At 45.8% G+C, this 14,333-nt stretch overlaps 1 protein-coding gene across 1 annotated transcript in view; it reads left to right on the forward strand.

Annotated features, from left to right (window-relative positions):
- PTPRS (protein tyrosine phosphatase receptor type S) overlaps positions 1–14,333 on the forward strand; it is a 265,570-nt gene that overhangs the window by 231,089 nt on the left and 20,148 nt on the right. Inside the window, 3 exon segments of the mRNA XM_087952781.1 lie at positions 5,136–5,311; positions 7,611–7,730; positions 9,482–9,636. Of these exon segments, the coding sequence (XP_087808907.1) occupies positions 5,136–5,311; positions 7,611–7,730; positions 9,482–9,636 (451 nt within the window).

Consider the following 14,333-nt stretch of genomic DNA (forward strand, 5'->3'; position numbering starts at 1 on the left):
AGGCCAGAAATGGGCCCGTTTCCAGTTTCCGGAGAGAGCCTCCGGAGCCCGGGGTGGCCGTTTTCACCCTCTCGGAGGCTCAGGGACAGTCTCCGGAGCCTGAGGAGGGCAAACAACCCCCCGCCGCCGCCATGATGCAGGAGGCCGATTAGGCCACACACACCCCATAGCCACCCCCATCCAGCAATTGGGCAGAGAACCCATTGCTCAAACTTTTGAAGCCAACCCCTGGCTTCCTGTTCTTTTCATCGGCCGTGTTTAATCTACATTGATCCTTTTGAGTAGGAGAGCGTAGAGGATTGGAGCTTCTTGGAGACGGGAAAAGCTTTGGGGCTCAGATGGTTTGCGCTCTTGCGTTCTTTACAGCTGTATCATCCTAGTAGGTGCTTTTTCAACTGGAACTTCTCTGCCTTTCCTTGAAGACATTTTACTTCTCATCCAACAAGCTTCTTCAGTTCTGAAGTACTGAAGTTCTGAGAACAGAACTGAGGAAGCTCCTTGGATGAGAAGTGAAACGCCTTCCAAGAAAAACCAGAAAGTCCAGTTGCCTCTTGAAAAAAGCACCTTTGGGTCAACCGTGATCTGGATGGCTGAGAATATCCATAGATATCATCCTGGTTCTGGGGCAGTGGTGGGATTCAAAAAATTTTACTACCGGTTCTGTGGGTGTGGCTTGATGGGCGTGGCAGGGGAATGATACTGCAAAATCCCCATTCCTTCCCTACCCCACTAACCTGCTTCCCAGCTCCGTTCTCCTGTGCAGGGCAACCAAAGGAGACCCAGCCGATCAGCTGGGACTCGATGGGAGGCGGAGAAGAGATGGGGTTGGCAGGGCCAGTCAGAGGTGGGATTGGCCAGTTCTCTGAACGGCTGAAAATTTCCCCTACCAGTTCTCCAGAACCGGTCAGAACCAGCTGAATACCACCTCTGTTCTGGGGGTTCATAACTGGGGTATCTTTCCTCCACTAAGATTTCATCCCAGGAATAACAATATTATGCCTGACTGACCCTTGACCTGGTTGCAAATTAGTTCCACTTCCCCATTATAGACCAATCATTTCCAAGTTTGCTGACCTCTTAGCTTCTTAACAGAGTTACAGAATATCAGAGTTGGAAGGGACCTTGGAGGTCTTCTAGTCCAGCCCCCCACCTGCTCAAGCAGGAGGCCCTGTGCCATTTCAGACAAATGGCTGTCCAATGTCTTCTTAAAAACCTGCAGTGATGGAGCCCCCACAACTTCTGGAGGCAGGTAGTTCCACTGATTAATTGTTTCCACTGCCAGTAAATTTCTCCTTAGTTCTAGGTTGTTTCTCTCTTTGATTAGTTTCCTTCAAAGCTCATCCATCCTTCATAGTTTAACCATTACCGTGGGGGCCTTTCTGATGCCACCGGATGAACCAAATTTAGGAGCAAAGTTTTGAGTCATTGGATAGAGTCAAGATCGAGTGCTTTCTTTTTAGCAGGGAGTCAGCATGGTTCTGCAACGATAAATCTCTTGAACCGACTGCAGGATAATTAGAAACGTATCTCAGTATCCTTCCATAATGTCTTTGGCTACACAGGCTGAGCATCTTAGAAATTGAAGTCCTACAGGTTGGGGAAAAGGCTGGGTGAGCCATTTTGATGGCTTTGTTCATGGGTCATTGTTTTGTGGTCCTTCAGGTGCTCCTTAACTCCTGGGGACTACCTAGATAGGATCCATATGGTTTCCTTGGCAACAATTTTAGAAGTGGTTTGCTGCAAATAGCTTCTTCCAGCAATGAGAGGCAGAGGGTATGTTTAAGGCTACCCAGCTGCCAAATTTTCTAGGACTGGATGGAGATCCCACATCTTTCCTACTTTACCCCCTTGAGGAATAAGACCACAACTTGCCATCTGAAATCACCCAACCCCTGTTCTTGCACCTAAATAGCCTCAACAACAACCAGATGGGCTCTTCCTGTTCCGAAGATTCTCCTAATGCTTAAGTATGCTCCTTTAATAGATTCTTTTCTGTCTCTTGACCATTGTCTTGTCCTCTGGATTAAGCAGCAACAACGTCTTTTTCAGACTGCAGCTGGAGCCATGGGAAGTACTGTAAATGGCTTTAATGGCTATTCTCCCACTCCACTCTGAAAAGAAATAACAAATTGATCCGATCGGTCAGTTTGGGTTAAAGGGGGACCATTGAGGGGGTTTCCCTAAGGTGGATTCACTGGAGGACGAGGGAGTTGGAAGTTTTTCCAAAATCCAATTGCTTTCCCTAATCTTACCGAGAATGAGGGCAGGACAAAGATCACATTTATCTTTCCTTTCAGTTCAAGTAGAGATAGTCCTTGATGTCAGGATTCCGGCAGTTACCCCCATTTAAATCATGAGTTGAGCCAACCTTCCAAAACTTCAAAAGTTTTGGGAGTTAACATGTCCGGCACTGCCTGGGTGTAGCCAATTCTGAGACACATCATTCATTGTCACCCTTGACCCTGGTTTCCCCCCACCCCTTGGGTGTATCCTAATTCATATATTCTCCAATGGGACACCTCCATAGCCCAGAGTCATCAATCATGCTCTCCAGTTAGAATTTTGCCAGCAGAAACTTCAGTCACCTAGTTACTATCTTTGAAAAACTCTTTATGGAACACACTTTTGATTTTCAAGCTGCCGCACTGCTCCCCCCTCCCTTTTTGTTGGCAACTCTAAAAAGACCATAGAAATATTTTAGGAGTTGACATTTGACTTATTACCATTAGTTTAGTGACTATTTGAAGTTACAATGGTGTTGAAAAAAGTGACTTTGGACAGTTTTCTTACGACAGTTGTAGCATCCCCGTGGTCGCATGATCAGAAATTCAGACCCTTGGCAAACTGTCTCGTACTTATGATGGTCGCAGAGTCCCTTCGGGGGTCACGCAATCCCCTTTGGCGACCTTCTGACAAGCAAAGTCAATGGGGAAGCCAGATTCACTTAACAACCGTGTTACTAACTTTACAATGGTGGTGATTCACTTTTTGAAAAGGTCTTAAATGGGCCAAGAACTCACTTAACAACTGTCTTGCTTAGTAACAGAAATGTTGGGCTTGAATGTGGTCGTTGGTTGAGGACTGCCTGTAATTCTATTTTCGGCAAGTTTCTGGGCCCTGCCATGTGATTCTTTCGGCCATAGTGTGAAAAGGGGTTCCAATTTTGGGATTTTCTTTTGACTGCCCATCTAAACCCTAAACGGATCCGGCCCTGCCTTGGGGGAAAGCGGTGCATTTTCCCCCAGGAGCATCAGGGAAAAGAAAAGGTTTTTTCTTCTAATAACGCAGTGCATTCAGACATTCAGCCTCCCTTCCTCTGTTTCTGAGCAAAGCTGGTTCTTTAATTGAAAGACATATCAGGTCGGTGCTGCTTGCGCTGGGCTGCTTTTTTCTCCCGTGTTAGCGGAATATAGAAATCCTTCCTGGAAGGGGCCGAAAACAGACTTCATCTATGTCAGGTTGCTCTCGTTTGTGCTGCAGAGGTCAAATGGGTAGGTATGGAGTTCAAAGAAATTACCAGCACGGCCGTGTCCAGAGGAAAAACGTTACTCTAGGGGGATTTTGCTCGGCCCTGCTTTCCGCAAACTGGCAGCTCAGAGCAGCTGTCCTTTCTGATGGCGGAGCTGAGCTCCATAAAGCCAATAAGCGCCATTAAACTTTCCAAGGGCGAAGTTGAAAGAGGGCCTTGGACAAAATGGATTTTTTAATCTGCATCCCCAGCTCCTTCCCAAGGGCCAGCTAGGGTCAGGAGCAGACTCTTTTGCAGCTTAACCTCTTTCGATTGCTTTGCTGCTCTCCGGGTGCAAGGTAATTTCGTGGACTGGGGTGGGGCAAGGAGGGGAGACGGGAGGGGGAGGGGAGCTTGTAAACTGCTTGACTGAATTTCAGGGAGGGAGGAGGGGAGGAGGGTTTAGAGAGCTGGATGAGCAGTGTTGCATAGAGGTGTGAAAATGGAGAGAAAGGAAAGCAGAAGCGAAGAGGAAAGGAGAAGAGAAGAGGGGAAAGGAAAAAGGGGAGGGGAGGGGAGGAAAGGAAACAGAATAACAGAGCTGGAAGGGATCTTAGAGGTCTTCAAGTCCACCCCCTGCTCAAGCAGGAGACCCTATAACATTTCAGACAAATGGCTGTCCAGTCTCTTCTTAAAAGCCTCCAAGTGTTGGAACACACGCAACTTCTGGTGGCAAGCAGTTCCACTGATTCATTGTTCTCACTGTTAGGAAATTTCTCCTTAGTTCCAGGTTGCTTCTCTCCTTGATTAGTTTCCATCCATTGCTTCTTTGTCCTGCCTTCAGGTGCCTTGGAGAATTGATTGACTCCCTCTTCTTTGGGGCAGCCCCTCAGATATTGGGCCACAGGAAAGGAAAGGAAAGGAAAGGAAAGGAAAGGAAAGGAAAGGAGAAGGAAAGGAGAAGGAAAGGAGAAGGAAAGGAGAAGGGAAAGGAAAGGAAAAGAAAGGGAAGGAGAAGGGGAAGGAAAGGAGAAGGGGAAGGAAAGGGGACGGGAAAGGGAAGGGAAGGAAAAGAAAGGGAAGGAGAGGGGAAGGAAAGGAGAAGGGGAAGGAAAGAAGGGAAAGGTAAGGGAAGGAAAAGAAAGGGAAGGAGAAGGGAAGGAAAGGAAAGGGAAGGGAAGGGAAGTTTCCCTTCATCAACGAAAGGCTTGTGCAGAGAATTATACTTCTTTGGTTGACAGCTAAAGGTGTGGCTGGAGCTCACTTGGATTTTTAAAACCTGGCAATATTTGCTTCCAGACCGTCTCCCTGTCTCTCTGCAGCTGCTCGTTTGCAGTGGGTGGGATTAATTGTGCGGCTCTCAAAAAGTCCAGGAATTGACCGAAGACTTTGATTCCAACGCTGCTTCTCTTCTTCTTCTTCTTCTTCTTCTTCTTCTTCTTCTTCTTCTTCTTCTTCTTCTTCTTCTTCTTCTTCTTCTTCTTCTTCTTCTTCTTCTTCTTCTTCTTCCTCCTCCTCCTCCTTCTCCTCCTCCTCCTCCTCCTCCTCCTCCTCCTCCTCCTCCTCCTCCTCCTCCTCCTCCTCCTCCTCCTCCTCCTCCTCCTCCTCCTCCTCCTCCTCCTCCTCCTCCTTCTTCTTCTTCTTCTTCTTCTTCTTCTTCTTCTTCTTCTTCCCGCTCCACATACAGGCATCCTTGGAAGCGACTACATTAACGCCAACTACATCGACGGGTACCGCAAGCAGAACGCCTACATCGCCACTCAGGGCCCTTTGCCGGAGACCTTTGGTGACTTCTGGCGGATGGTTTGGGAGCAGCGTTCCGCCACGGTGGTGATGATGACAAAGCTGGAGGAGAAGTCCAGGGTGAGGAGGGGGGAAAGGGGGAAATGCAGTCAGTTGGATTGGTGCTCCTGCCTAACTTATAGTGAAGAATAAGAGAGCCAAATGTGGGGTCCTTGTTGCTCTCTGGGCTTGGTTGTTTTCTTGCAGACGTTTCATCACCCAACTAGGTAACATCATGGTCAGAAAAGGGAGTGGGGTTTGCAGAGAGGAGGAAGGAGGGGGCAAGGTTGGAGAGGTGGGGTCTGTGGGATCTTTGGTGAGCTCTGAACTGCTCTCTGTTTTCTTGCAGCCGTTTCATCACCCAACTAGGTAACATCATCAGTGCTGAGCACTAAGCTGCAGGTTAAATCCAAAAATGCCAGGGAATCTCCCGGAAGCTTGGCACTGAGACAAATTAGTCATCAATAGACATTCATGGATAAACCACATTGACACACTGTTCAAAGGAGAGAGGAAAAAAGGCTAAGAAGGAAACAAAAAGAACAAAACAGATTCTCCCCAGGGTGCTACATTCAGATAAACAGAAATTAACACCAGACAAACAATAAAGCAGAAAAGTACACTAGTCAAGGAACTACCAAGGAGAAATACCCACAGCCCCTCCTGCACTGGCATTGTATATAAACAGACATCAAACCCTTCACTCCCTCAGGCTGATGGTGTTACCTAGTTGGGTAATGAAACGTTTCCCAGGAAACAACCAAGCTTAGAGAGCACCCAAGATCTCACAGTTCAGCCCCGAGCTACAAATATTTTCCTCTATAGGTAGCTAAATGTTCCCTTCCAGTTTGGGGGAAAACCGTTAAATACCAACCAAGGGCCTGTGGTTTTTTTTTACGTATTGTCATATGTGTAATGCATGTAAAAAGGCACAGCTTTGATCCTGCAGTTGTGTTACCATCTTTACTTCTTCTTTTTTTTAATTTCTGCCCCTAACTTGGGGTCTGGAATGCTTTCGCTTGCCTTATTCCTTCTGCAAGTGGAGAGCTTTTTCTGGTTTGAGGTTGAATCGATTCATTGATTACTCATCGCGCCTCACATGGAGTATGTGTCAATCGTGATATTGATATGTTTATATTTATACGTTATAAATATATTCATATTTACGGCATTGTAATACATTTATTGCGTTATCACCTTGCAGAGGTGAGGCGTACACTGCTGAGAACTGTTTGTCATTAGAGCTGCCTTGAGGCCTTGTAAAATAATTAAAGTAAATAAGCTGATAAAATGAATGAACATGAGGGAAATGTATGGGTTTTTTTTCTATGCAAGTGCTTAAAAAATTCCTCCCAACTTCTTTGTGTTTTTCTCTACTTTGTTGCCGAATTTTAATGTTTTGGTCTGTCCTTACAGATCTAAGAACGTTGTGATTTATTGACATTTTACCATGTTTTCCCAAAATAAGGTCCTATCTTATAATTTTTTTGGCCACCAAAAAAGGCACCAGGTCTTATTTTGGGGGGATGTCATCCACTGACTAATCTCACTTGCACGCGTCACCCCTGGCCTCCATCTTGCTGTCAGAGGCCTTCAGGAACTTCTTCTTCTGCAGCCGATAACAGAGTTTCAGGTCGATCCAGAGCTTTTGTTATCAGCTCCAGAGGCCTTCAGGAAAGCCTTGCCAGCCTTGCCGGCTGCAGAAGAAACGGGCTGGCAAGGCAGGGGTCAGGGTGTGCCAGGCCTGGCTACAGCTGTCCAAAGATAAGTAGTAGGGCAGCTCCACACATCCCCATCCCCACTTTAGCTTAATTTTTACCTGTGGGTGGGATCTTAATTAGGGCTTATTTTGGGGGTAGGGCTTATATTGGGCGCACGTGTAAAAATCAAGCTAGGATTTACTTTCAGGGTAGGTGGTATTTTCAGGGAAACAAGGTATAAAATGTGACAAATTGATTAGATCATATCTTCAGTGGGACTGAATAGTTCTGTAATTACAGAAATTACAAAGGAGAAACTTCCAGAATTGATGTGGGATTCAAAATTCAGTTCTCTGGAAATGAGACTTGGAAACCACAAGGCCACCTTCACCCTGAAATCTCAGGAGGAAAGATGACCTGAACTCAAAATTTATTTCAGTGTAGACTTCAGGATTTCACCGTGCCAGATTTTAATTTCTTGTAACCTTTGGCGTGCCTACATAGGAAAGACAGCTAGCTGGTGATCTCTGAATTTTTGTTGGTCAAACATGAGCAAACTCAGCGTATCCTTATGTTTTGTGTTGTTGTTGTTGTTTCTTCATGTTTTTCCAGTGTTTTGGTTGTCGTGTGGGGCTAATACAAATATAATACAACCCATATCTTGATTTTTCTTTTTTCAGATCAAGTGTGACCAGTACTGGCCAGGGCGGGGCACAGAGACTTATGGGATGATCCAAGTGACCTTGTTGGATACCATTGAGTTGGCCACATTCTGTGTCCGCACTTTCTCTCTGCACAAGGTGAGGTCAAAGGCTTCTTTTCTTTTGGCAGGTTTAATATGGAAGAAGAGAGGATGGCTGTCCTTTAAGGACCAGAAGGGTCAGAATTCTTCAGAGCTGGGCTCAGCAGGGAGACCAGGAAGCAAGGAATTTAAAAGGCAGACTTCGGGAGAGTGTTCTGATAGTAAACGCTGCCCACCAATAGGCAAACTGCAGGTCCTTGATTTACAACCATTCGTTTAGTCACCATTTAAAGCAGAAGTCTCCAAACTTGGCAACTTTAAGACTTGTGGACTTCAACTCCCAGAATTCTCCAGCCAGCTGGAGCCAGTATACAGCTTACCTGTATACTGCTATAGTATCCAGATGATCATTTATTGAAACATTTCCAGAAAAGGAGAGGGAATACCACCTCCCAAGCCATTTCTTCCAGTTGTTATGGTTGAGGGAACATTTATCCATCTGTCTGTCTGTCTGTCTGTATCATCTATTATCTATCTACTCTGTCTGTCTGTCTGTTTTATCATCTCTGTCTATATCTGTCTATTATCTATCATCTCTTATCTGGCTGTCTATCTACCATCCCTTTCTATCAATCTTATCTATCTATTTCTGTCTATCTGTCTGTCTATCTATCTATTTATTCCCCACCTTTATTATTTTACAAATAACTCAAGGTGGCGAACATACCCAACACATACCTTCCTCGCCCGATTTTCCCTACAACAACCACTCTGAGGTGGGTTGTGCAGAGAGCAGGGTGGGCTGCTATGGGTTCGCCTGGGTTCATAATGAAATGGGAATCTTACTTTAGAACGAATGTTGATTGGATCATGTGATGCGATGATGGCTAAGGGGGAATGGATTTGTAGTTTTGACTTTTGCAAGGAAGCCCGAAACTTTCAGAATCAGGATTCCACAGATGTGCCAGTTACTATCCAAATAAAGGTAGTGTCATGCCCCTCTTGGAATCTGATTCCGAGGGGGAGGTTGAGCAACTGACAGGGAGTGGGAGTGTGGCTCCGGTGGCTGTGGAAGAAACTGGGGAAGGGCACAGTCCGGCTGGGCATTCAAAGGGAGACCCAGGCCCACCCACTCTTCATCCTAGGGCACGCAGGGAGGAACCGAGAAGGGAGCAATGTGAGTTATGGGGAGAAAAGGGCCCCGATTCCCTTCATTAGCTGCAGCTGGGAAAACAGGATTTAAAAGGGTGTTTGCGCACAGCACTTGCTGTGGAAGCAGAGCGTGAATTATCTTTGTTTGTCAAGTCTTATTTGGGTTCTGGCGGCCTCCCAACTGTATGTGTTTCGTTATCTTTTGAAGTCTGCAATTCCTTATCCTGCCCTGTCTCGTTAATTGCTGCAGCGTGGTTTGTGCTGTTATTTATTTATAATTTATATGTACTTTTGGTTGGGTCTAAATTTCTTCCCTTTAAAAACTGTTCTTGGGAGAGTTTTTTCTCCAGTCGATGATAACTGGACATTGGGGGCCAAGTTGGAGGTATTAAAGGAACTTTACCTACTTTTGTGACTTTGTTGCTTTTGTGCCGCGCCCCATTGGGTCATCACAGGCACCTTTGAGAGATGTCTGTCTCGGAGTTATTGATTGGAATGGAGGGTTGCTGGAATGCTGACATTAGGGGGTCATAAGTCGAGGAGTTGCCTGTATGTGATAGGAACAGCCACCAATTCAGCCTGCGCTTTCATTTGCTTGGAAGAAGTTGCGCGAGGCGAGTGCGTCATGCCGTCTTCCCTTCTGCTCTGCCTCCACAGAACGGTTCCAGTGAGAAGCGTGAAGTTCGCCAGTTCCAGTTCACCGCATGGCCAGATCACGGCGTTCCCGAATACCCCACTCCGTTTCTGGCTTTTCTCAGGAGAGTGAAAACATGCAACCCGCCCGATGCTGGCCCCATCGTGGTGCACTGCAGGTACACACACACACACACACACACACACACAACCACCAACCCTTTTGGGACCCCAATTTGGTGGTGACGGTACAAGACGAGGATTTATTTTTAGTTATTAAATGTATTTGCTGCCCACCTCATTTCGAAGCGATCCAGAACAAGGTTTGTCTTGGAAAGGAAGGAAGCGGGTGGATCTTTTTGAATCACTTTTACCAGTAAGGACAGGGAGGGAAAATCTCTTGCCCATCGTCCTCTTTGCTACGGGGACTAACAAGACTGGTGGGAGCAGACGGAGGGCCGTAGGTATAGGGTATGATGATGGCCTCTTTCTCAATTGTGCCAGTCTATCCCCCCTGTTCTGACCAAGGCTTCCGAGACTATAATTAAGCACACGCTTAGTCCAAAAAACTGTTGTTTATTTCAGCACTGGGAAATATGTTCATTCCCAGCCCGTAATGAGTCCCAAACAGTCCCTCGAGATAAGCACCCACATTTCTTTCCTTTGAATTGCTGCCAACAACTAAAGTGCCAAATGAACTGTAAAAAGCCAAACGAAGTACAAAATCCACACAGAGCTTCAAGGATTAATCTGACCACAATGAACAACTTTGCTTCCTGCAAAGGTTTCATCATCTTTGCCTGTCCTTTATCCCTTACGGGAGGGGCAATCACCTCCCAGCCTTACTCCCAAGTCGCCCCTTTTGTCTCAGCTGCTCTCGCCTTTTAGCAGCTCTGCACATGCACGCACTGGGAACAGGCTCCCCTTGTTCCTCTGCCTCGCTGCTGCCAGACTCTGGAGGCTCCGGAGTCAGCACCCCACTCCCAGATGGTCCTGGCCCCATCTCTGCATCGGATGCAGGACCCTCATCCGAGTCCTCCACAGGCTCCTGGACTGGTCCCCGTTCTTCCCCTGCCGACTGCACAGGCTGACAGCAAACCACAACACACACACCCTCCCTGTAATAAGATCCAAACTTTAGCGGTCCTGAAGGCAATATATAGGGCAATATTTTATTCCATGGCAGAAGCTGAATTTCTTTGCTCAAAATGGGGGCCTGAGTATGCAGTTGAATTTAATTCTAATTTGCACGAGGAACAATAGTCTTTACAGGTGTGGATGAAATCTAACAACTAGGGTCCATTTATCAAACCTTGACAATCAAACGGGATCCAGAGGTGTGTGTTTTATAATTTAAGGAGGACATTCTCATAGAAGTGAGATTTGGAGGAAATTGTCTGTGTGAATATTAACCTTTCCAAATGTAGTCATTCAGGACTGTTCTCTGAGCTTCTTAATAGCGTTCTTTTCTACATCTGACATCTGGGTTGTTGTCGAGGATCAGTCTATTATGCTTCTCCCCGCAAAGCTAGGCTGAAACCAATTAAACGAGCACAGACGAATCCAGGAACTTCCGAGAAGGAATTTATTTATCACAGAAAAGCTATAATCAAAAAAAAACAAACCAGGAATTGCTGGGTAGCAAACCAGAGCCCTGTTTATATCGAAGTTTGTTTTCCTCTTACTTGAATTGAGGGACAGACTGGGCACACCCCTCTGTTTCAAGGAGAGGCGCAAAGTCTCTTGTTTTTGGAAATACACAGATCTAACTGTCAGAATCTAAATTTCGACGAATCAGACCAAACTATGCCACCAGGAGAAAAAAAAAAGAGGAATTACAGGCAGGGGATGATGAAATTAGAATTAGATGATGGAGGGATTTTTTAATATAAAAAGAAAAGAAACAGCTTCTCAAACACAAAGAAGTTTTCAAATCTTCAAATGAACAATGCACTGGTAGCTCTCACCTTTCCGTTGTTAAGCAAGGCAGTTGTTAAGTGAGCGGAGCCTGATTTTATGATCTTTTTGCCCCAAGTCGTTGAGCGAATTACTGCAGTTGTCAAGTCAATCATGTGGTCATTAAGCAAATCCAGCTTCCCCCATTGGCTTGGTTTGTCGGAAGCAGGCTGGGAAAGTCACCAATGACCCCAGGAAGACTTCAGTCTTTGTAAATACATCCCAGTTGCCAGGCATCTGGATTTTAATTAGGTAACTGTGGGGATGCTAGGACAGTCATGAGGGCGAGGAGCTTTTTTCAGTGCTCTTGTAACTTCAAACAGCTGTTAAGCGAACGGTTGTAATTGAGTTGCAGACTGGGAAATTTCAATAAATTGTTAAATGCTCCTTTCCCCCTCTGCCTCTCTCACCCTCCGGCACAGAGAAATTGGATGTTCAGTGATCTGCAGTGGAGCATCCAACCCCCCAAAATGTGATTTCTTTTTTTGTTTTTTAAAAAATTGCCCCACCTTTTCTCCCTTTCCTTCAAATGGATTACTCAGGAGTCCGAATGCTTTGGCAGCACACAAACCTAAGGAATACAAGGTAGTACTTGGCTTACAACAGTTCCTTTAGTTCAAAGTTACAACATCACTGTAAAAAGTGTTCACTTCAAGAAATAGTTCCAGTTCTTTTCCCATCATTTGCACGTAGTTCTTTTCTTTTAATACTCTTTGATTTAGGGTCCATCTTCTTCTCTTTCCTTGTCCCTTCCACTTTTAAGAGGGATACAGTCAAGATCAAGGGAAGTACTAATACCACTCTATAAAGCCTTAGTAAGACCACACCTAGAGTACTGCATCCAGTTTTGGTCACCACATTATAAAAAAAGGTTGAGACTCTAGAAAAAGTACAGAGAAGAGCAACCAGGATGATTAGGGGACTGGAGGCTAAAACATACAACAAACGGTTGCAGGAACTGGGCTTGGCTAGTCTAGTGAAGAGAAGGACCAGGGGAGACAGGAGAGCAGTCTTCCAATATTTGAGGGGCCGCCACAGGGAGGAAGGAGTCAAGCTATTTTCTAAAGCTCCTGTAGGCCAGACAAGGAACAATGGATGGAAACTGATCAAGGGGAGATTTAACCTGGAAACAAGGAGAAACTTTCTGAAAGTGAGAACAATCAACCAATGGAACAGAAGTTGCCCTCGGAAGTTGTGGGAGCGCCATCAGTTGAGACCTTCAAGAAGAGATTGGACTGCCATTTGTCAGAAATGGTGTAGGGTCTCCCGCTTGGGCGGGGGGTTGGACTGGATGACCTACAAGGTCCCTTCCTTGCTGCTGCCACAAGGTGAGGACAGAGGAGCTGCTCACGCTCCCCGCACCGGCTTACCTCAGGGCCCCCGCAACCAGGACATCCATGGCCCCGACACCTTCCTTGCCTCACGGCGGTGACTCCAGCAATCCCATCCAGCAAGACTCCGTGGGCTGCCAGCCCACTACTTCTGGCACCAGCGCAGCACCAGAGTAGGAGGCCGAGTCACGAGATGAGGCAGGGATGTGTGGAGCTGCCCCACACCAGCTTACCTCAGGGACCCAGCAGCCAGGCCATCCATGCCTCACCCTAATCCACAATGCCTAACTTTAGCCCTACCCCTCCACAAAAAAAAAAAAAAAACCACAGGGCAACCACAATGCTGATATACAACAATCTACATTTATTCAAATACAGTCATGTCATCTTCTTCTGGAACATTGTCATATAACCCTCCAAAGCCTGAACTTCAGCCTGATTTTTTTTGCAATTCCATTTCCAGTAAAACCATTGGCCCCACTCTCATGTCTAGCAACAGAGGTCTCCTGAAATGAGCCCCTCTTGTCCGTGTAGCCAGCTCGTAGCGCATTGGCAACACAGGTGTCCATGATTTTATCCCATGAATTCTTCGCCCACGTCACGACCTCTGGCAGGCTAGGCTTCACAAAGTTTCCACGCTCATTTCTCTCCATTCTGTGTTCCATGTAGTCATTGATTTCCATGTGCAAATGGTCCTTGAATGGCTTATTTATCGCGATATCAAGAGCCTGGAGATGGGCTGTCATTCCTGCAGGGGTCATTATTTCATCTATTCTTCTCTCTGCAAGGAACTCCTTCATACCACAGAGAGGAGGTAAGGGGTCAAGCTATTTTCTAAAACACCCGAAGGCCAAACAAGGAATAATGGATGGAAACTGAACAAGGAGAGATTCAACCTGGAAATAAGGAGAAACTGTCTGACAGGGAGAACAATCCACCCATGGAACAGAAGTTGCCCTCAGAAGTTGTGGGAGCGGCATCACTTGAGACTTACAAGAAGAGACTGGACTGCCATTTGTCACAAATGGTGTAGGGTCTCCTGCTTAGATGGGGGGGGTTGAACTAGATGGCCTACAAGAGCCCTTCCAACTCTGATTATCTGTATCTGGGGCTGTGGTCTGCCCAAACATTTGTCATTATATCCATTTCTTCTATGTCCCTTCTCAATTCCGGGTTCATCCAGACCATATCAATTCTTTACCAGGAGTTATGAGGATTTGAAAAAACATGTGTATTGAGTCTTCTTTGGGTTTAACTCTCGCCGTACATTCATGTGATTGTGGGATGCTGCAAATCGCTGTAAATATGGTTGAGTTGCTGAGTGCCTACTGTCAGGATTCCACCAGCTACCCCCATTTAAAATTATGAGTCTCGAGCCAAACTTCCAAAACTTAAAAAGGATTTATTGGGAGTTAAACTGTCCGGCACCACCTGGGTATAGCCAAGTCTGAGACACATAATTCTTTTTTTTTTTTTTTAAATAAAAAAAGTTTCCAAATTTAAGTTTCCAAATTTTAAAAAACATAAAACAAAACTTTATACATTGTTATCAACATCAAGACATCTTTTGCATTTCCGCACATTTTTCA

This window comes from Notechis scutatus, chromosome 1 (genome assembly GCF_049901735.1).
Source record: "Notechis scutatus isolate UNSWTSFEM ecotype Mainland chromosome 1, rNotScu1.2, whole genome shotgun sequence".
Taxonomy (NCBI): domain Eukaryota; kingdom Metazoa; phylum Chordata; class Lepidosauria; order Squamata; family Elapidae; genus Notechis; species Notechis scutatus.